General features: G+C 32.6%; 3 protein-coding genes across 3 annotated transcripts; all 3 read left to right on the top strand.

Annotated features, from left to right (window-relative positions):
• The first annotated feature begins 306 nt into the window (after positions 1-306).
• On the top strand, positions 307-13,822 carry LOC144854598 (uncharacterized). Its single transcript, XM_078712536.1, has 17 exons — positions 307-445; positions 2,658-2,761; positions 3,196-3,294; positions 3,662-3,760; positions 4,462-4,608; positions 5,275-5,406; positions 7,304-7,402; positions 8,574-8,672; positions 9,112-9,210; positions 9,868-9,876; positions 10,074-10,172; positions 10,409-10,507; positions 10,729-10,827; positions 11,435-11,527; positions 11,940-12,141; positions 12,327-12,449; positions 12,755-13,822. Exons 1-17 carry the CDS (start codon positions 412-414, stop codon positions 12,820-12,822), a joined length of 1,704 nt encoding a protein of 567 aa, XP_078568662.1. The 5' UTR covers positions 307-411; the 3' UTR covers positions 12,823-13,822.
• Positions 13,823-15,790: 1,968 nt separating this feature from the next.
• Positions 15,791-18,291, top strand: LOC144854597 (MAM domain-containing glycosylphosphatidylinositol anchor protein 2-like). The gene is made up of 6 exons (XM_078712535.1): positions 15,791-15,866; positions 16,073-16,204; positions 16,808-17,094; positions 17,185-17,260; positions 17,808-17,972; positions 18,149-18,291. Exons 1-6 carry the CDS (start codon positions 15,791-15,793, stop codon positions 18,289-18,291), a joined length of 879 nt encoding a protein of 292 aa, XP_078568661.1.
• A 529-nt stretch (positions 18,292-18,820) lies between these two features.
• LOC144854595 (uncharacterized) lies at positions 18,821-20,059 on the top strand. The gene is made up of 4 exons (XM_078712533.1): positions 18,821-18,824; positions 18,924-19,037; positions 19,241-19,606; positions 19,827-20,059. The coding sequence occupies exons 1-4, from the start codon at positions 18,821-18,823 to the stop codon at positions 20,057-20,059; spliced, it is 717 nt and encodes a 238-aa protein (XP_078568659.1).
• Positions 20,060-20,801: the final 742 nt, after the last annotated feature.

Below are 20,801 nucleotides of genomic sequence, written 5' to 3'. Positions count from 1 at the left end.
AAAATAGACGAACTGGATTTTTATTCATTAAAACCTTTTTAAAAAATACTATATATTACGATTAACTATTACTGTATATTAAAATCAATCAATTTAAATGTTAGATTTTCCTTAAATTTCCGTACCTTATATTATATTATAATTCTCCATTATTCTCTGTTGTAGATGACGTCATTCACGATCTATATTATATCTATCCAGAACCATGAAGCCTTTGTTATGCTAATTGGTAAAAGAAATCAACAAAAGTCGGCTTTAATAGTTCAATAGGCAACTATTGACGGCAAACCAGGTACAACCGTCGTTTTTTAATGACATAAGGAGTAGACCTAACAGTTTGGATCTTCGTTTTTGGAAACCAAAGCCTTGGGGAAGGCAGTTTAACCCCTTGGCATCTTAAGAATATTTGAGATGACGGAGATTACGGTAGACGACGGGGAAATACGTAAGTTGTACATTTTCCATCGGATAACTTTACTGAGTAGGACTTTTCTGGTCTGTATGCCTTTAATAGACGTACACATAACAAGGCTCCGTGTACTCGATCTGTATGATTGTAGTATTGCGTGTCCAGCACTATAATATTATAATAATTATATTATTCTATTCATATTATTCTAATATTGCTTTATCTATTAACCAATGTCACTAAAACAGCCTTTAAAATAGATTAGGTGCAGTTGAGTTGGTCCATTCATTAAGACTCTCAAAACGGCCAAGAGCATGGTCAGTTAGACCCTATTTTAATGACATGGTGGTCTTAGAATGGAGGATGTAGGCATACCAGGAAATTACCACATCGTAAGAGTTGTATTAGAATGGAGAAAACGAAAAGCAAAACCGTATAACAATAGAACATAGTGTGCAAACCACACTGCAAAAAAATGTTATGGCCTCATAAAAAATAATTTACAATAGAATAAAATAATTATTTTAATATTATTCTGCTTTATATTATCATGCTTATTTTTTAATTTCACTAAACAATTTGTTTTAAATTAGTTTTATTAGATAACCAGAGAAGAGTAAAATTACAGTAATTTTTACTATTCCCTGGAGTAATTTTTAAACAATTTAAAAATGAATGTACATGCGTATTCAGCGAAGAGTGAAATTACAATAATGTCACTATTTAATTCCCTATATTACTTGGTATAGCCTTATAAAAGAAACCTTAACTATTATTTATATACAGAAATGACTTTTCGATGAATACATTAATCATCGCTATTACCCGATTCAATGAATGGAACATTATCTAATGATATTTACTAATAGCCAGTTTAGTGTTGGCCGTATGTAATTTGTCAGATATATATGTAAAAAGAAAACAGTATTGTCGCCCTTTGGAATCTAATATAAAATTGTTTTTCATTGAATGAAGAATATAAGGTTTCGTGTGATCCAGTACATGTTCATATATTTTCTACGTATACAAACTTTCTACGTAAACACAATGATTACGAAGTACTACAGACTGTATGCTATGTACGTTATATTGATCAATTAATTAAATTTTTAGATTATAGTTGTGGTAGCATAACGTTGTTAATTTACAATCGAATTGCAAGCTCTGGCTGTCAATATTGTAGGTGTTAAACGATAATGATATTCATAAGCAATCGATTGACAATGTGCTTTTTGTTCTAATGATAAACGTTGAATATTAAATAAATTTAATCTTAGAATATCTAGGGTATACGCGATTGAAGTTTAATTTACTGAAATTTGCCTTTACGTAAATTTATATGGAAAATTAAAGCGTAAATTTATTTGTAATCATGTTTACGTATAATAATAATAATAGTATTGTATTTTTAGATTTTACTGTACTATTGATTGTATGCACACTATAAATAGTACGTGTCTCTGTGTTTTATTATAGTACAGGGCCTACTGATAGCCTACTGTGTCTTGTGTGACGTTATACTACAGTTTTACTATAAAAAAATCAGGGAGTTCTGTTCAACTTCCTGGTTATACTGTATTGCTACAGTATTTATGGTACAGTATACCACTAGTACTGCACTGCCTATTATCTGGACTCGGGTCTGCCATGGACACTCACCGAGACTTGCGGTTCTATGGTCTAGTGGAGAGTTCGATTTCTGTCCTCAGACCCCAACTCACCGTTTACACTTTTTGAAGTCAATTGAAGAGCGATGTCAGTGATTATTCCTGTTAAATTTTAATTTTTGTTAACGTACTGTAAGCTCTTTTGATGTAGGCCCTATCTGTTTTTGAGATTCTTTGTTATATCTCTAGATATGAAATTATTGTTATTTTTATTACATCCCTATTATTTTATTGTAGGCCTATCTCATTGTTTCATCTTTCTGCGCTATGACACGGTACTATTTTGTATGCGACGGGTTTAAGTGGAGGTAAACACACAACTCACGTACCCTCATTTTTCTACAGTACAGACCATGAATAATATATTATCGATATCAATACATATTTGCTTACTGAAAACGCGGACAACAAACCAAATGATAGGTGTTAATAGCAGTGTAGTGAGTCATTCAGAAATATGGGTACATGTTGTTAGGCTCCTTGAACGATACTGACACAGTATATTAAGTAAGTTGCAATGTTTTAAAAAAGATATGGATTAAACATTATGGCGGATATTTATCGTAAAATTTCTTTACCAGTTTTGTACAGTGAACGGGAGCTACACGAGGCAGCAAAACATGGAGATTTGGAGAAGGTGGAATCGCTCGTTACCAAGGGTGTTAATGTTAACGCTATGGACGAGGTAAGAGTGACTTTAGTAGGCCCACTCGAGTTTTCATCTTTATTGAAGGAACGGATGCATATGATATAAACGTCCTTTCTTTAAAGAAGAAAACATTACATTATGTCTAAACATGGAGGAATATAAGTATTATGTTGGCAAATCACGTTTCGAGCAGATTGTGTTGTATTTTAAGTTCTATCGAATTTCTTAAGAATACACATGGAGGTATAACTCCGTGGAATACACTCTTATTTAGGCCTAGGGCCTGTTGGTATTTTAAATATTTTTCCTTCCTTTTCCCGTTTACTGTATATTCCGTTTGTATCTTCTTTATGCAAACATGAATTGTTTATCATACACTAAAGTTGTCATTTACCATTGTTGGAATTTTATATGAAATAAAAATTGTTAGTGAGATTGTGTGAACAGTTTTACGATGATTATCTTTACAGAAAGACAGAATAGCATTACATCTTGCTGCGGGACAGGGTCATGATGAAGTAGTTCTATTTTTACTTGATAATGATGCAAAAGTTGACTGGCCAGATAAGGTAAGACAAATACGCGGTTCGCATTTACTGTAGTGTATGATATTATATGTATTTAACTTATTTCAAATCGTGGTTTCCAACGTGTTTCTTGTTTCTCATAATTTACATGATCAAAAGCAAATAATATTTACCGGATCTTTTCAAAATGACATTCATATTTTTAATCATTTTTGCATGGAGAGCTTTAAATATTATTTTGATGTCATTATTTCATTTCTGTGCAATTTTAACACAATACAGGTACTAAGATATTTACTGAACTAATAATTTAACTAAATATAACTAGTCACTCATTTCTTATTAAATAATGATCAAGTGATCATTAATCCAATAAAAATACTTCCATTTTTAACATTTGTTTTTCTAGTATGGAATGAACGCGTTACTTTGGGCAGCGTGGTTTGGACACCACAAGGTACTTGATGCTCTGTCAAAAGCCAATGTCACTGTTAAATGTGAAAATAAGGTAGGCTAGTTAAACGATATATTTGTATTGATAACTTTATATCAGAAAATGCAGTAGTTCCATCCTAAAATGATACAGAATAAAACCAAACAAAAAAACAGGTAACGAATTCCTATAGTGTATGTAGCACTGAATTAGCATTTTCTCCAATTTATAATAATAATAATATCCTGGATTTAGACCTATATAGCGCCTAATGTTGTGAAACCTCTAAGCGCTTTTTCCTGATCAAACACGTATGGCAACATACTCCAATAATGCAGCTAGTAATCAGCGCAAAGTTGTGTAGGCCTATTGATCTAACGTAAGTAATTAAAGTATCTTGCCTAAGTATACAAGCAATGCGGCGAGAGATTCGAACCTCGATCTCACGATCAGTAGTCGAACGTCCAACACACTGCGCCACACGCCCTTACAATAGTGTGGCTATAGACAGTGGACCTTATCACAAGTTGATAATAATTTACTGTTATTATTATATTATTGTTATTATTTATGTTATTGTTATTACTATACTGTATCACAAGATGACCAAACGTAATGTGTAGCCCTAGGCCTACTACAATCCTCAGCATTTCCGTTCATGTCAATTCCCAGTCGTCTTGGCTATTAAAGGAGCTTTAACATGTGAGAGTTTGTATCAGGTAAACTGGTTTGTTCTTCGTGGAAACATTGTTAAAAACACTGTTAAATACTTACAGCTTGGATTGAACATCCTCCATTGTGCTGCAATGCGAGGAAATATAGAGGTAATGAAGTACATAGTGGAAAACCTTATCGATGAAGACGCCGAAGAAGACGAAGAAGCAAGTGACACTGTTGCACTTGATTCAACGCAAGACAATAAGGTAAATAGAAACGAACGATGACTTCCAATCAATCGCTTTTTGCGCGGCTGGCGTTCCTTAAATTCTCCTTTTGCTATTATATTACGCCAGACACAGATTTTTACTACTAGGCCTATATACTACCTCAGTTGAAAAAGGGTAACTGTGGATGTTGAAAACTATAACATTTCTCCAGAGAATCTTGATATCAACTTTTAACCGGAAACTGTTTTTAATACAGTGGCAAACACTATCCCGGTGGTGCATCCAAAACATAATTAACACAAATATAACATTTTAGTAATATATTCGTGCCAGCCGATCTGCTTCGAGCCGAGGACACCAACACTGAACAGTGATTAACTAGTTAATAGATATTAACATTTTACGAAAGAAAGTTTGTTAGAATGTTAGTTGTGGGAGGTAATGTAAATAAAATAATGGGATCTAGTTGGCCATGCTTGAGCTAAATACTTTACACAGTTACTATACAATTGCAAACATTGTTGTAATGTTATTTATTCCTAACTTTGACACTCGTTATATTTTCGTTTGCAAATTCAATTTACGTTAATTGATGTAATCGTTCTTACTTGGTGGTGTTCTTTTTATCCATCTACTCTTGTTTACAGCAGGATATACTGTTTGTTTCCAATGTGTAATGTATTGTGTAATTATTCTATTAAGCTATCAGGTATGTTTGGAAGATTCAAAAGTGGCGTTTCATTATTGTCGGATATATCGATTGTTAAGAAAGACGAGACACCAACAGTTAGAGACGATTCATCTCAGTTTGAGAAACGAACTGTTCATTTAGAGGTAGATAATAGAATGTTGGTACATCGAGTCGCAATATTATATTATTAGCTGCTAATTCATGTGTTATCTAACGTCTTTATTGTGGTAGAAGCTTTACTAACTCTCACAGAGCTTTGTTTTGTTTATAAGTTTTAGGTAAATCTAAAACTAAACATTTTTCCCCTGATTTTGTTGTATTCAAGACAGGGTTTTCTTTTTCACGATTGTGTAATCCTATATAAAGATGTTGTTAAATAAAAATCATTATAACTTGTATAATAATGATAGTATCTAATCAATTTGCTATGATATACATACTTTAAGCAGAATACACTATACAGCAAATATAAGTCGAGTGGCCGAGCGGTTAAGGCATGATTAAGGCGTCCTTAAGTTCAGATATCTCTGGACCATTAGTTCTGGTGTTAGAACAAGTCTTCTCTGATCTTCTGGAGGTCTAATTTAAATAACCAGGTACATCTTTTGGAAGAGTAGAGAGTTATCTTGGTGTACTGGTCCATCACCCCTGTCGTTAATCTGGGCAGGCGCTGCATGAATTTTCTCAGTTTCTCATTGATCTTGATGACGATTTAATACCTTACATATAGGCCTACTGTAAACTCACCACCGCAGTCGTACAATGTATTTGTCATGATTATTCACTAATGGTTAATAGCAATGTCATTTTTTATATTATCTATTATGAGTTTTTCAGTAAAATCTATTCAATATAAATTAAAATAAAAAAAATTTAGCTTGTCATACAAGAACTCAATCAAAGTAGCAATCTAAAAATATAAACTTTAATGATTAAAACTGAAATATAATAGAAATAGCAATAGAAAGCAATCATTAATTGTTGATGTTATTAATCGAACATGCATGAATAATGCGCCACCATATTCGTTATTTCAAATAACACCGATAGTTTTTGACGTATTGTGCTTTAAAATGTATTGTGTGGTTTTTATTATTGTCAACCGATTCTCTGTAATCTCCACATATGACATCATATATCAAGATCATAGACACAGTATTTAATACAGTATCACATAAGCATCACATGTGGCGCCTGTATTATGTGAAGGTTATATGATGGAGGTGTCACGAAATACAGTGTATCAAAGAAATTGCCTATAACTGTATATATTATATATACAGTACGAAAATAATTCTGCTATTATTGTTGAGTCCAGAATTGGTAAAGGAGCACATTGTATGGCATGCTGATCAGCAGAGCAGAAATGTTTGGCACACGTCTGTTACGTCACTGTTGCATAATGGTTGTGGCTATTAACATTTAAGGTTGTCCATTAAAATAGTAGTAACATTATAAGTATGTAACTGTATCGTAATTGGTAAACATAATAATACAATTACAGTTTCAGATTGTATGTTAAATGTCATACTGCTATTCAGTTTATTATTATTCTGTCATAGCGTGTTAACTGTATTGTAGTCTGTCTTTGATTTTTAAATAACTATTTACGTAGCGATTTGTAAAGCTTGGTTCCCACTTGGATACAACATAAGGACGTAAGCCTGTAGTAAGTATTTTGACCAATCACGATGTGATAGATAATCAAACTGTCGCTTGTGATTGGTCAACTCACCTGCGTTGCGTCTACGTCCGTTGCGTGCGTCCAATTTGAAACCAAGTTTGTAATGTTCTTGTTTTTCTTGTCTTCTTTATGTGTTCTTGGCAAAAGACAAAAAAAACAAATTTTACTAATATAACTACTGTATATAAATATTCATACTAACTAATCTGTGATATTCTACAATTCATTTGTGTTTGTAAAACTTTTCATCAGTTAAAGTATTTAGATCTTTCACATGAAATACTATCTTTAAATACTGTGGAGTTTTGAAACTCATGTTTTATTATTATTATTAATACACAATTTCAATATGACAGGGAAAGAAGACGCCGTTCCACTTGGCTGCTGAAAATGGATGCACTGAGGTACTGCAATATTTGATAATACAGAGGTGTAACAAGTTTGCCAGAACCGAGGTTTGTTTTATTATTACTTACTGGTTGAAAAATATTGCATAACAACCCTTGCAATATCGCCTAGCTCCCTGTAGTACCAAATGTACAAGACGGTGCGGCGTTAGTAACCATTACGCAGTGTTATCCCAGTATAGAAATCAACTCCCAAACAATCAAAGCGTAGTGCCGAATCTTAGTCTGTATAATATACATAATTTTGCCTCTATTGCTCTTGATCAATGTTTACCTCCACAAGTGTTTACGCTATTCTAAATACCTATTTGGGCCAATTTATTCCGGTAAATCTTGCTGGAAAAAAACCTGCTTCAGTAGAACGCTATACTGGTGCTTCATTGTTCAATGGCCTAGCAAAGTCAAATTCAAAAACAATTAATTGATGAATAAAACTGAATTATCTCTTATTACCTATATAGTGTACAGAGATTACCTTAATCCACTAGCTTTATAATGAACATGTTTGTGATAATGTTACTGTATATAGTAGGTGTTAGGCCTATATTGATTGTCCCATTTGATAAATATGTATAGATTAAATGTAAATATAAATGAACTTTGACTGTCTGTCATGCAAGTCGGTTACAATTTGTATTTTAACTATAAGTAATATTGACGCTTTCATTAGCCAGTAATCCGTCTCTGTCCTTTCAATTCCAAACAAATAATTGGCAATCTGCTGAAACACATAGGAATAATTGACCTTTGCGTCAACGAAAAGTAGTTTCAGTGCAACGACGAAAAGTTGTTCATCTGCGCAACGAAAACAGTTTTCTCTGCCTAACAACAACAAGTAGTTTACCTGCGCAACGAAAACAAATATCTATAAAAACAACAAGTATTTTATCCTTGAAACGAAAACACATTTCTCTGCGTACATTCAGAAAGTAGTTTATCTGCGCAACAAAACATAGTTTCTTTGAACAGTTCTGCGCAACGAAAAGTATATAATTTCTCTGAGCAAAATTGGTTTCTCTGCGCAAGTTTCTCTAAAGCTTTGTTTCTATAGGACGTAGGCACAACGCAAGTAATTTGACCAATCCCAGGCGATGGATTATTCAAATCGTCGCTTGTCAGTCGTCAACTCGCTGCGTTGCGCTTACGTGCTTGCGTTGCATCCCAGTGGGAACCAAGCTTTAATACCACCGTTACTGAATTACTTGAATTTGCATTTCAGGACGGGTGCTTAGCTATACAGCTTGCAGCGAAGGGTGGTCACGTTGATGCCGTCAAATTACTTATTGAAAATGAGTTGGAAGTGGATTGCAGAAATGTGGTACGTCGATATCTTGAATATGGAAACATAACAACAAACAATAATAATAATAATGCATTGATGGTTAATGAGGATAAGATAATGATGAGAGTAACGACAATGAGTATATTGAGATGCTGATATCTATATATTTATATTGATTGTATTTCTTAAGTGAGTAGGCCTACAATGATGGTGATATAACGACAATAATGATTGTTTGGTTATAATTATAAAATGTACTAAAGGTACTAATAATTTGGATAATTATTCTGATTTTATTTGATGAAAAATGTTTACAAGTTTCTATTGAATTACTTATTCTTAGCTATTTTGATGTCAAAAAACAAAATATTTGTTTTTTTTGTGCTATTACATGCATGTAACATGTAAATTGTGAATTTTTATATAGACAAAAATAAATAGATTTATTGATTTCAAAGACATTTCTTTATTCTAGGAAGGAAAAACAGCTCTTCATTTTGCAGCCGAGGAAGGTCATCCAGAAGTCGTTGATCTATTACTACAAAGCAATGCTGATATAAATGCCAAATCAAACGTAAGAGTTTATTCACATTAAACAGCCTATTAATAGTCTATTAATATGTCCACGATGTTTTAACATTCCGTAATAGTGCATTATTACAGCATTCTCCAGTTGTTGTCCGAGCCATGACCAGCATTTGACCTACTCGAATAGCCTATGTAATTTACAAAAGCACAAACACACAGAATCTGTTAAATGAATATTAATAGCTTTACCTTTTTACAAAATGAATCAAGTAAATAACTCAATCTAAATGAAACAGATTAACACAACATTGTTATAATAAAATGGCAACTACTGTAGTGTTTTCAATTTAGTAAATCATAGAAAAAATATTCAGCTCGTGTTGTTATGGTAATAAGATTGACGTTTAAAAGAGCTAAATTAGCATTTCTCATAATTTAATTTTTATATTGCGTATTTGATGAATTATTTATTTTGACTTTATAGTTATTTTTAAAATTATCAATCCGTATAATTATGTTGAGTTGACTCGAGTGTATAACACTATGTAGCTTTCAATTTGCGATGACCTATGACCTTGCAACAAGTTAGGCCATGTCTATCGATGTGTCGTCGGTCGTCGCCTGGACCTGGAAACCTTGAAAGCGCCCTAATATACAATATTTTAACATTATTTTTTTTTCTTTTTATATATACTGGACACAGGAAAAAACTGTAAGTATATGAATGTATATTGAGTAAATTTAAATACAAATCAATTTTAAAATCCAATTTAGTTTTGACAGTTTGCTTGTTAATATAGGCAATTTGTAGGGCCTATATGTTTCCAGGGCATTTGATGTTTCTAATAATACTACTAATAAATGTATGTGATTAGGTGATTTTCATGACATTGTATCTATTTATGATAGATGGAAATGTGTGCTATTCATTTTGCTGCCCTCAACGAACACGTCGAAGTTATTGGAGTTCTAGCAAAACACACCTGTCGAATAAATATACGAAACATGGTAAGTGTCTGAAAGCTTCTACTAAAAATGTCTATGTTGTATCGTTATTTTGATGTTACATACAAGATGTCAATACACTTTTGATACTACGTATCAATGGTTATTACTTCTTGTTTGTTTCATTGAAAAGTGTTTCCTTAAAAAGAGTGCCCCCTAAAGAGGAGTATCTCAGGGGATAGGTTTTACTGTATTACCGAACATTGTATTTAATTATTATATTATCTTCGATTTTTTAGCCCGGTAACACAGCTTTACATATGTGCGCACTGCTAGAGAAGATGAAGTCTTTGAAATCACTTCTTGATTGGGGTTGTGCAGTTAACGCGATTAATAAGGTAAAACTAATATTAGTTATAAAGATTTCTAATGAAGAATTGACGTGCAGTTTTTGATTTTCGACGACTGACGCCCTCGGTTCCCGCATGCGCACAATTAATTAAAATGACCGAACTCGTTCTCAGGTCGTCGGTTGTCGCAAATCAGACTATACTTCAATTAGTTTTATCCAATCTTTACCTACCCATACAAAAGAATTACTTTTTTTTGTCTTTGTTAGAAAAAGCGCACAGCTTTGCACGAAGCGACTGAAAACAATGTACCTAGCGTGGTAGAGATGCTGCTATTATATGGCGCTGATGTTGCTCTGGCAGACAAAGTAAGATTTTATATTTGTATATTTTAAAATAAACGTTTTGATTGATTTTTCTTTATCTCATTGACGAAGGTTGAAGTGTATCAACCGAATATTCTAGGAAGGCCTTGTGCTGAGATCTATTGTTGTAATAATATTAAGATAATCAAATGCTTGCGAACAGTTATGGTGTGATTTTGTGTACAACATTCTAAACTCTCTTATGATGTTATAACAGCTGTTTAAGATAGTTTCGTTTTATTGGTTTGTATGACTCGTAGTATCATCGAAGATAAAGCATGTTTATCACAGACGTATGTTTCACGCAATTTGAACATTCATTGTTATACATATTAAACTACTTCTTTCTTACTCCTTCTTGAAAATATCCTTCATTCTTATTTTTTATACAGGCCTTTATATTTGTGTGAGCTTTCAACGTAAATTGTTTAATATGTGTGCGTTTAAATACGCTGTTAATATTGATACTATACTGAACTACTTTTGAAATCATTTTTCGCATCGTAAAAGATGTGAATGACTAAACTTAGATTTGCCAGAATAAATTCGCAGTAAAGATTTATTATTGATATTTATAAATTGTAAAAGATTATTAAAAATGTTCTTTTAGAGTGGTAAGACCCCTATTAGCATCGCAGCACGTGCCGACAACGTCACTATTGTGGACATGCTTATAAAGGCTGAACGTTACATGAAAAAGAAGGTAAGTATATTTGTATTTGTGCGAAAGAGAAAATTAAAATGTGTCCATTTTGGGACACTGTTTGTGACGGCTTGTATACACTGTACATAATATACAAACATTTTTTTTAGATGTTGATGTTTGTTTTATTTCGAATCAATATACTGTACTGTACATTTAGATGAACTAGAATAAAAAAAACAATTTTATTCACGACGATCTAATAATTCTCATTCTAACAGAAGAATTAACTTTCATTAGGTGCAATTTTGTGTGACGATATAGAGGGCGCCCTTTATAAACATGTTTTTTAGTAAATGCAAGGTTCATCAATGTGCATTATAATTTTATCTTTAACATATAATACACAAGTTTGAGTTATGCCACATGATGTATCAACATATTCATTAAAACTTTATGTATCAATTGTTAGAAAGATGCTGAAGAAAATGGAGGTGTTCCTCCTAAACCCATTACACAATTTCGCAAAGATACGTCAGAGCAAAATAAGCAAATGAAGCCAATAATTTGGTCATTAGCGACAGAAAATTTCAAACAAAACGACTGGAAGAAGTTGGCATTTCATTGGGGATTCACAGAAGCACACGTTAAAGCTATTGGACAGCAACATACTGGTAAATTTGTACTTTAAATTAGGTTTAGTTTTTGTTCTGTAGTATTTATATTGATATATCATAATGTTGGTGAATGAGAGTTTGTTATCAATACAGAATAGCTTATCTTCATGTTTGTCACAATCCGTTAAGGTGTATTTACTGTGTAGTTCTTGAACATTGATTACTGTTTTTCTATGGTTCAGGTCAAACAAGCTGGAAGGAACACACTTACCGTATGCTTCTCATTTGGTTACATGGGTGCCAGGAGCACCCTCTTCGCGAGCTATTTGAGGGGTTAAGCGAAATTGGAAAAGTCAAACTCGCAGGTAAGTTACAACAACGATAGTATTATTATGACAATAGTTATAAATATAGGCCCTTATCAGAGAAGGTCTCCTGTCTTGTGGAAAACATTTGATATGTTTTTCATTCAAATAATACATACATGGATATTTGTATTTGAGTACCACTAAGGTAGTTTATTGGTGCATACCGACATTGTATTGTTAGCCTATTGTTATATTAAGCGGTTAATTTTTTGCGGTCCCCCCGTCGGACACATCTATTACAATATATAGTACTTTTTATATCCGATATATGTGTAAATGTTTTTTTTGTTTTCATTTTACAGAAAAGATTCGCAAACAGGCTAACAAGAATGCAGGGTATGCGGACAATACTATGTGTCTTATATCTTAGCATAAGAAATACCAGTGATTTTGTAATATACGATTCACAGGTACAGATATCTTACAAAATGTAAATTATTTTTACTTCGCTACGAACGTGTGAAATCGTTTCCGGAACGCTTGTTCAGTTTCACGGAACGGAAGACGACGTCGTTCAATTCTGTATATCATTTTCCATTAACAACACGGCACCGTCTTCCGTTCAAATGTAGCTTTACATTGATGCTCGGAACAAGTCGGTAATATGTTCGGAGTTCATCTAGCTCATGTGCACTTTAAAGAATCTAGTACATCTTTCGAGACGTGTAGGGGGGTTACATCACAGCCATAACTGGGCACTCTGGTAGACCAGTCTTTGACTGAAGAAGTCGCCCAGTATAAATAAATAATAATAAGCAAGAAAAGCCTATGTAAAGATCACATTGATGTAACAGTGACATCTGCGCAAGCGTGTGTATCATTTTGTATAATTATACGGCGATTACATTAAACACCGGTGTTAAAGCGTTCTAACCATGTAAGATTATCACAGAAGATATCAATCGATAACGATTTGGTACATTTTGTTACATTAGTGTTGTACGTGTCGTGTGGTGTGACAACTCTTATATTAATATTATTAATAATACTATATGTCAGAATCTTTTTTTCTGCCTCTGTAATTATACTTTCTATTTATACAATATCAGTGCAATTATTAATAATTATGACTGTGTAATTAATATTGATTACCTTATTATACTTAAAAATAGACGTTGATTTTAGCATGCAACTCAATATCATGTCATGATATTGCGCCATAAAATATAACTGTATACAGATCGTGTCAGGTGGCTACACAATTCAACCACTATATCAACTATTTTTTATTTGTGTCTTTAATTTAGATAGTATAATTTAATCTCAGATAGGTGTTAAACATCATGTTATTCTAATAAGTGATTATATTGATGTTTGCATTAACAAGTGGGTATATACATGATATGATATTATTAGCTAAGTTAATATGTGCAGTATGTTGTTTTTTTACGCATGATATGAATTTTACTTGACGAAATTTGTTTTTCTCAAATTAAAAATACTGTACATAAAAATCCATCATAGTATGCTGTGTAAAGAAATCATAAAATGTGTTCTGCGCATGTTAATTATGATATAACAACCATTTATGTCGAACAATAGAAAGGTCGAAATTTGGCCATTTCTTTTTTAAAATCCCTGTACTATTAATAGTAGAGGGAAATTTTCGAAAAATTGCCAAATTTCGACCCTTTATTTTTCGACATAAATGGTTACTATAACATAATTGGCATATGCAGAATCATAAACGTGTTCTGCGCATGTCAATTATGATATAGTAACCATTTATATTTTATTTTTCGAAATAATATATATTATTAAAAGGGTCGAAATTTGGCCATTTTTCGAAAAAAATTCCCTGTACTATAGTACTGGGATTTTTTTTTAAAAATGGCAAAATTTCGACTTTTCTATTTTTTTTTACATAAATGGTTACTATATTTTAATTGATAGACATGGTAACCATTTATATCGAAAAATGGCAAAATGTTAACCCTTTTATTTTTACAACATTTTTTAACAATTATGTTGTAATAACCATTAATGTCGAAAAATATAAAATTCGAAATTTGGCCCTTTTTTGAAAAAATCCCTGTACTAAATAGTACAGGAATTCTTTCGAAAATGGCCAATTTCGACCCTTTTATCATAAAATGTGTTCTGCGCATGTTAATTATGATATAGTGACCATTTATGTCGAAAAATAAAAGGGTCAAAATTTTGCCATTTTTCGAAAAAATCCCTGTACTATATATAGTACAGCGATTTTTAAAAGAATTTGCCAAATTTCGACCATTCTATTTTTCAACATAAATGGTCACTATATCATAATTAATATGCGCTGAACATATTTTATGGCCAAATTTTGACCCTTTTATTTTTTGACATAACTGGTTACTATATCATAATTGACATGCGCAGAATCATACTATGTTATAATAACCATTAATGTCGAAAAATAGAAAAGTCGAAATTCGACCATTTTTTAAAACAAATCTCTGTACTATAGTACAGGGAATTTTTCGAGAAATGGCCAAATGTTGACTATTTTATTTGTTGACATAACTGGTCACTATATCATAATTGACATGCGCAGAATCATAAAATGCGTTCTGCGCATGTCAATTATGATATAGTAACCATTTATATCGGAAAAATGGTAAAATGTTGACCCTTTTATTTTTTAACCTAACTGGTTACTATATCATAATTGACATGCGCAGAATCATAAAATGCGTTCTGCGTATGTCAATTATGATATAGTAACCATTTATGTCTAAATATAGAAAAGTCAAAATTTGACCGAAATAACTGGTTACTATATCATAATTGATATGCGCAGAATCACATATTGTGTTATGCGCATAACCAATTTTAAAAAGTCGATTTTTTGGGAATTTTAGAAAAAAAAACATTATTTAACATAATTGAATTTTGAAACATTATTTTTTAAATAAATTGACACGTGACACAATTGGATGATAATGCAATAATATAACGGCGTTATTAGCGCATTCACATGCGGAAAGTTGTATATATTATTTAAATATAAATGATAATTGCAAGCATATAAAGCAAAAAATTACTGTATAAAGTATTCAAATATGGTACTGTACGGTATAGCACCATTTGATAGTATCAATATTATCTCTCAAATAGTGATTGCATCGGTGATTACACTTACCCAAACATTCACTTATGTAATTATCAGCCATTACTGATAATTATGCAGTTCATTATGATTACTATTTTGTAAGGGCAAAGTCTCTCTCAAACACCCTATTTATTTTTAAATAATTGCTGTATATATTAGGACAGTTTACACTGTACCGCAAGGTGGTCTTATAACTGTACGATTCTCTTCAACAAAAAACGCTACTGAATACTGATTAGAAATCATGGACGCAGTTGCAACTTGGCTACGTGTATTATTTTTCATTGTTTTCTACCTTATATGCCCAGGTCTTTGTGGAGGTTAGTATGTTTTGTGTTTTTTCCATATTTTCGGACAAATCCCTTCGAAAGGTTAGCCCGTGAATTTTGAAAAGAAGCTGCTTTTCTACAAAGATCTGAACAAAATTCATATCCATATCCATATTGCAATTAAAAATTATTGAATAACAAGTATGAATTATTTTAATTTGATTTTTGTTCATATTTATTTAAATATTGTACTACAGTTGGTGATTGTGATTTTGAAGACGACCTGTGTGGTTGGACCAACTCATTTAATGACAATTTTGATTGGGGTCGACGACGTTTTCCGACCAGAACCCCACTTACTGGTCCAACAAGTGACCACACGTCTGGAAGTAAGTAAACTTACTACATGTTAAACTGTTATTTACTTGTACTACTTTTTTATCTTGGGCTCAACGATACCAAAATTGTGTAAGAGGGAATATGTACCAGTACTTTACTTTGTACCGCCTGGTTCTATTAAGCCAGAAGACTTGTTTTGTCTTTGATTTTAACCAAAATGACCAATAATAATAATTATTATGACCGTGCCATTCGACCTATAGTTAAATAAATAATATATATACATTTCGCTTTTCTTTCTATTTTAAGGGAATCTAACTTATGCTCAGATTATTTCGAAAATAAACAGTGATATCCGAACTATGGGGTAACACACTCAACAAACTCATTACTGCATGTTTTTTTTTTATTTTGATTGATTCTTTTTATTTTTCACACAACATTCATAAAAATATAAATAACAAATTAAGTACAATAAAGTGTGAAAAACAGGATAACCACAAGCAAGCAAAGCTTTTAATCTGTGGCACCCTAATGTTCGCCTATCATTATCTATAATATTACTTATATACATACAAAGTTGCATTATCTTGTCTGTAATGTATTTACTTAGACATGATATCTATCCTATTATGTTTATAATCTTATTTTAGGTGGACAGTTTGTTTACATGGAAGGCAACAATGCACGGAATGGTAGTTCTGCCAAGTTAGTCAGTCCACTTCTTTACCCATCCTCTTCCAGTTTGAAATTGAATATCCTGTATTTTTGGTACAGCATGTGGGACTTACTAGGGGGTAATATGGGAACACTTAATGTTTGGATGATGCATGATGAAAGACTGGGGAATGAACCTATATGGAGTCGCAACGGCCCACAGACAAAACGCTCCGAGTGGCGAGAAGTTGAACTTGTTTTGCATTCGGCTTCTCCTTTTCAGGTACTGTTATATTATTTACGAATTAGAGTAAATTAAAAAAGAATATTAACGCGTAAAATCAGTTTGAGTAATATTATTTGTAACCACTAGATTGTATTTGAGGGCATAATTGGAAATGGAGACAGGTCTGATATTGGGATTGATGACATTGCATTTATAACAAGTGGTAAGTAAAGACCCTTATTAAAGGGATATCCCCTGAATAAGGATTGGCCGTACATTTCCGCATGTTAAGTGCCCCCTTAGTAGTGATGGAATGAAGAATCTATATGTTAATTGACCAGCGTACGTACGTACGACGAGGCCCGACGAAAGGTCTTGACTCGTTTAATCAAGACGAGACAACTCGTCTTAAGATAGCGTCGGGCGTAGTTTTTAGGTCATCGCGAGACCTTTAAACATGTTTAATTTTTTCCCGACGAGACGACTAATCCGGCCTCGTCGTACGATGCTGTCTTAGTTGGCCTTTAATGACAATAATTATAAAGGCTGGGATTATTACTAGGCCTATTAAATGACAACAGAAGACTACAGGCTTAGCCAGCTACCACCTTCACTCTTGACGTACAGGTGTAGAACATCTTGTGTTTGTTTGTCCTTTGAAACGGATTATCATCTCCAGTAACAATCACTCTTGCCTCATTGGCCTGTTTCTAAATTAAACCTCGCACAATATGAATATGTTATATATTGTATTATTATTTGTAATATAGATATACCTAAAACGTGTGACTTCGAAGGAGGACATTTGGGACCATTTTGCGGTTTTTATCAAGACGATCAAGATGATTTCGATTGGTCACTACAAAGTGGTGAAACTCCTACACTTGATACTGGTCCCCTTTCTGATTTCACTTTCCAAAACAAATCTGGTAAAGGTAAGTTATGTATATATGAATTCATCAACAACAAAAATACAGTTTAATAATGATAATTATTATAGGACAATAATATAATATTATTGTCATTTTGATTGATTCTGACCGCTGCGACAAAATGTATTTTGAGAATTATTATGGTTACCATAAAGTTGTATTGGTATAAATGATTTTAGAAATGTGGGTTCAGAAGCTTGAGGATGACGCTTATACAAAAGCAAGAGAAATAATTGTATTCTTTAATCAGTCATCTTTAATCATGATCAAAATCTATGACGATAGCATGTATTTTGTTTCTAGGACATTACATTTTTATTGAAACAACAAGACCAGACGACGAAAAATCAGCCCGTCTCATCGGGCTACCTTACTTTAAAGAACCAGATAGCCGTTGTACTTTAGACTTTAAATACCATATGTTTGGCGCTAATATTGGCGAACTAAACATTTACGTACAGAATAAGAAATTGTGGTCATCGAAACAAAATGGAAGTGTTGCTGACCAGTGGCAAGATGGTAGCATCGATCTAAGAAACATCTTTGGATATTATCAGGTAAATATTATTACCTTTTTAAACACACTTAATGTGAAAACTGTCATCTATATTTTTGTTATTTGCATGTCTGCCGAGTCTCCTCTAGTATGTTGGTAAATATATCTAAGCAAGTCGTATGTGATATTAGAGTGGCACTATTTTTTTTTTATTAACTTAAGTTTGAAATTGAAGGCATTCGAGGAAATGGGAACTTGGGTGATATTGCAGTTGATGATATATTGTTAAATGGAAGAGGATGTACAGGTAGGCATAATAGCTTTACTCACTAGATCGTCATTAACGATACTAAAGATGTGTTTGAGGTTTTAACATATTTTACATTTTAATTTTAAATTTTATTTTGCTCTCTATTATTACTATATTAACAATACTAACAATTTGATTGAAATAATAGATATTGACAAATGTGCAAGTAATCCTTGTCAGAATGGCGGAACTTGTGACCAATCTTCTTCTCAGTTTAAATGCGCATGCTCACCAGGATGGACTGGACTGTATTGTCAATTAGGTAAAGTAAGCAACGTTAATTGCTCATAAAATAATGTCAAATAATAAATAACTCATTTTGTTAAAGAAAATTTATTTCAAATTTATATACATACGTGGTCTGTAATTTGTACTGCGATCAAGGGGAAACTTTCCCGTGGAACGATCGATGGGAAATATATGACCTCATAGGTCAACTCAATAGAGGTTCTAATTGCATTTTAGATATTCAAGAATGCCGAAGCAACCCCTGCATTGAACCAAAGTCTCGATGTGTTGAAGAATTGAATGGTTACACTTGTGAATGTCAGAAAGGACATGTTGGTGACAACTGCCAATCGTGCAATGACCACTGGAAAGAACCAGATTGCAGTACTTGCCAACCTCAGTGGTCTGGAGAAAACTGCGACGTCTGTTCTAATGCCTGGATTGGTGTGGCTTGTGACGTGTGTCCAGAAAACTGGGCTGGTTCTAACTGTAACGAGTGTCGCAATGGATGGATGGGATCAGATTGTGACGAATGTTCCGATAAATGGACCGGAGACAAATGCGACAAGTGTAATGATGGCTGGAAAGGCATTGATTGTGAAGGTAAGTGGTCATTAATTGAACATCGAATTTAATGATAATATACTACAATCGAATTATTTTGATTATTATTCTTATAAATATACACCAATGCTCCTATCGGCCGTTTACCAACATATAAAGGTATAGTTGAAATAAGTTAAATTGGCTTCTTTTGGGTCAACATTAATCGAATGATCGCATTACAATGTAATACCAAGTTTGCTTTCTTTTATATTTTTAGTATCCGACGATGGAGAAAGTGACGAAAATAAAGGAATAGACCCTGAAAATGTTTCTTTAATTATTGCTGGAACTGTAGGAGGCGCTCTAGTAATTCTGATTACTTCAACTTTTGTTGTGTATTGTAAACGAAAAAAGCGTGATGATGATGAAGAATTGAATATTGACAGTGAAATCAAAATGTCTGAAAAAACGGATGAAACAGAAGGACATTACAATAAGACAGATTTATGATAAACTTTTATGATAGCGTTCACTTCAATGTTGTTGGTTATTGTTGATTACTATAATATTATTGTAAAGCCAAAACGACTACCGCAAAAGTATGTTTAATTGTTTTTGTATGTTTTCCAAATATAACTCGGTACTGTTCTATTTTAAACTTGCACAATATCTATATAAAGTTCTTGATTATATTGACAACCGTTAACTATATTCCAGTTACTACTACAAATGTTTAAATGAAAAGAAAAACAGTAAAAACTAAAACTTGAATAATGATAAAAAAATAAATGACATAAATTATACTTTTAATTATCTATCTAAGTTATTGCCAAACCTTAAATGTGATTAACATTAAAAATAAATTGCCAGAAAATGATAAAAATATGGGTGAAAACTAGGTTCCTTCCTGAAGGATAGATATTCAAAAGAAAGACCAAAGAAAACGATAACCATAATTATTGGACGGATGGATGGAATAAGCAAGTGGAGAATATGATCACAGTAACTTCATAATACTGATTGCAAAAATATATGCCACTCATATAAAATATCTTACAGAATCATTTTTTTTAAACCAATAGAGGCGCCTTATGTGTTAATAGCACAGTTTAAATATACACAGTATAAAACTTACTCCAACTTATGAAAGAGAAAGTCATGTTTTGATGCGAAACACGGCCTGTATTGATCTATGTTACTCATTATGGCCTAACTTATAAGTAACCACTATCAGACAATTCATATTTTGTTT

The sequence above is a fragment of the Antedon bifida genome, chromosome 10 (genome assembly GCF_963402885.1).
Source record: "Antedon bifida chromosome 10, ecAntBifi1.1, whole genome shotgun sequence".
NCBI classification, from domain to species: Eukaryota; Metazoa; Echinodermata; class Crinoidea; order Comatulida; family Antedonidae; genus Antedon; species Antedon bifida.
This window is presented reverse-complemented; position numbering and strand designations above follow the sequence as displayed.

Coding starts and splice junctions, on each gene's coding strand:
- LOC144854598 (XM_078712536.1), top strand. CDS start 412: ATGACGGAGATTACGGTAGACGACGGGGAAATAC. Junction 2,762..3,195: donor ATGTTAACGCTATGGACGAG/GTAAGAGTGACT, acceptor TTATCTTTACAG/AAAGACAGAATAGCATTACA. Junction 12,142..12,326: donor TATTGGACAGCAACATACTG/GTAAATTTGTAC, acceptor TCTATGGTTCAG/GTCAAACAAGCTGGAAGGAA.
- LOC144854597 (XM_078712535.1), top strand. CDS start 15,791: ATGGACGCAGTTGCAACTTGGCTACGTGTATTATTTTTCATTGTTTTC. Junction 15,867..16,072: donor ATGCCCAGGTCTTTGTGGAG/GTTAGTATGTTT, acceptor ATTGTACTACAG/TTGGTGATTGTGATTTTGAA. Junction 17,973..18,148: donor CCAAAACAAATCTGGTAAAG/GTAAGTTATGTA, acceptor AAATGATTTTAG/AAATGTGGGTTCAGAAGCTT.
- LOC144854595 (XM_078712533.1), top strand. Junction 19,038..19,240: donor TGGACTGTATTGTCAATTAG/GTAAAGTAAGCA, acceptor ATTGCATTTTAG/ATATTCAAGAATGCCGAAGC. Junction 19,607..19,826: donor GAAAGGCATTGATTGTGAAG/GTAAGTGGTCAT, acceptor TTATATTTTTAG/TATCCGACGATGGAGAAAGT.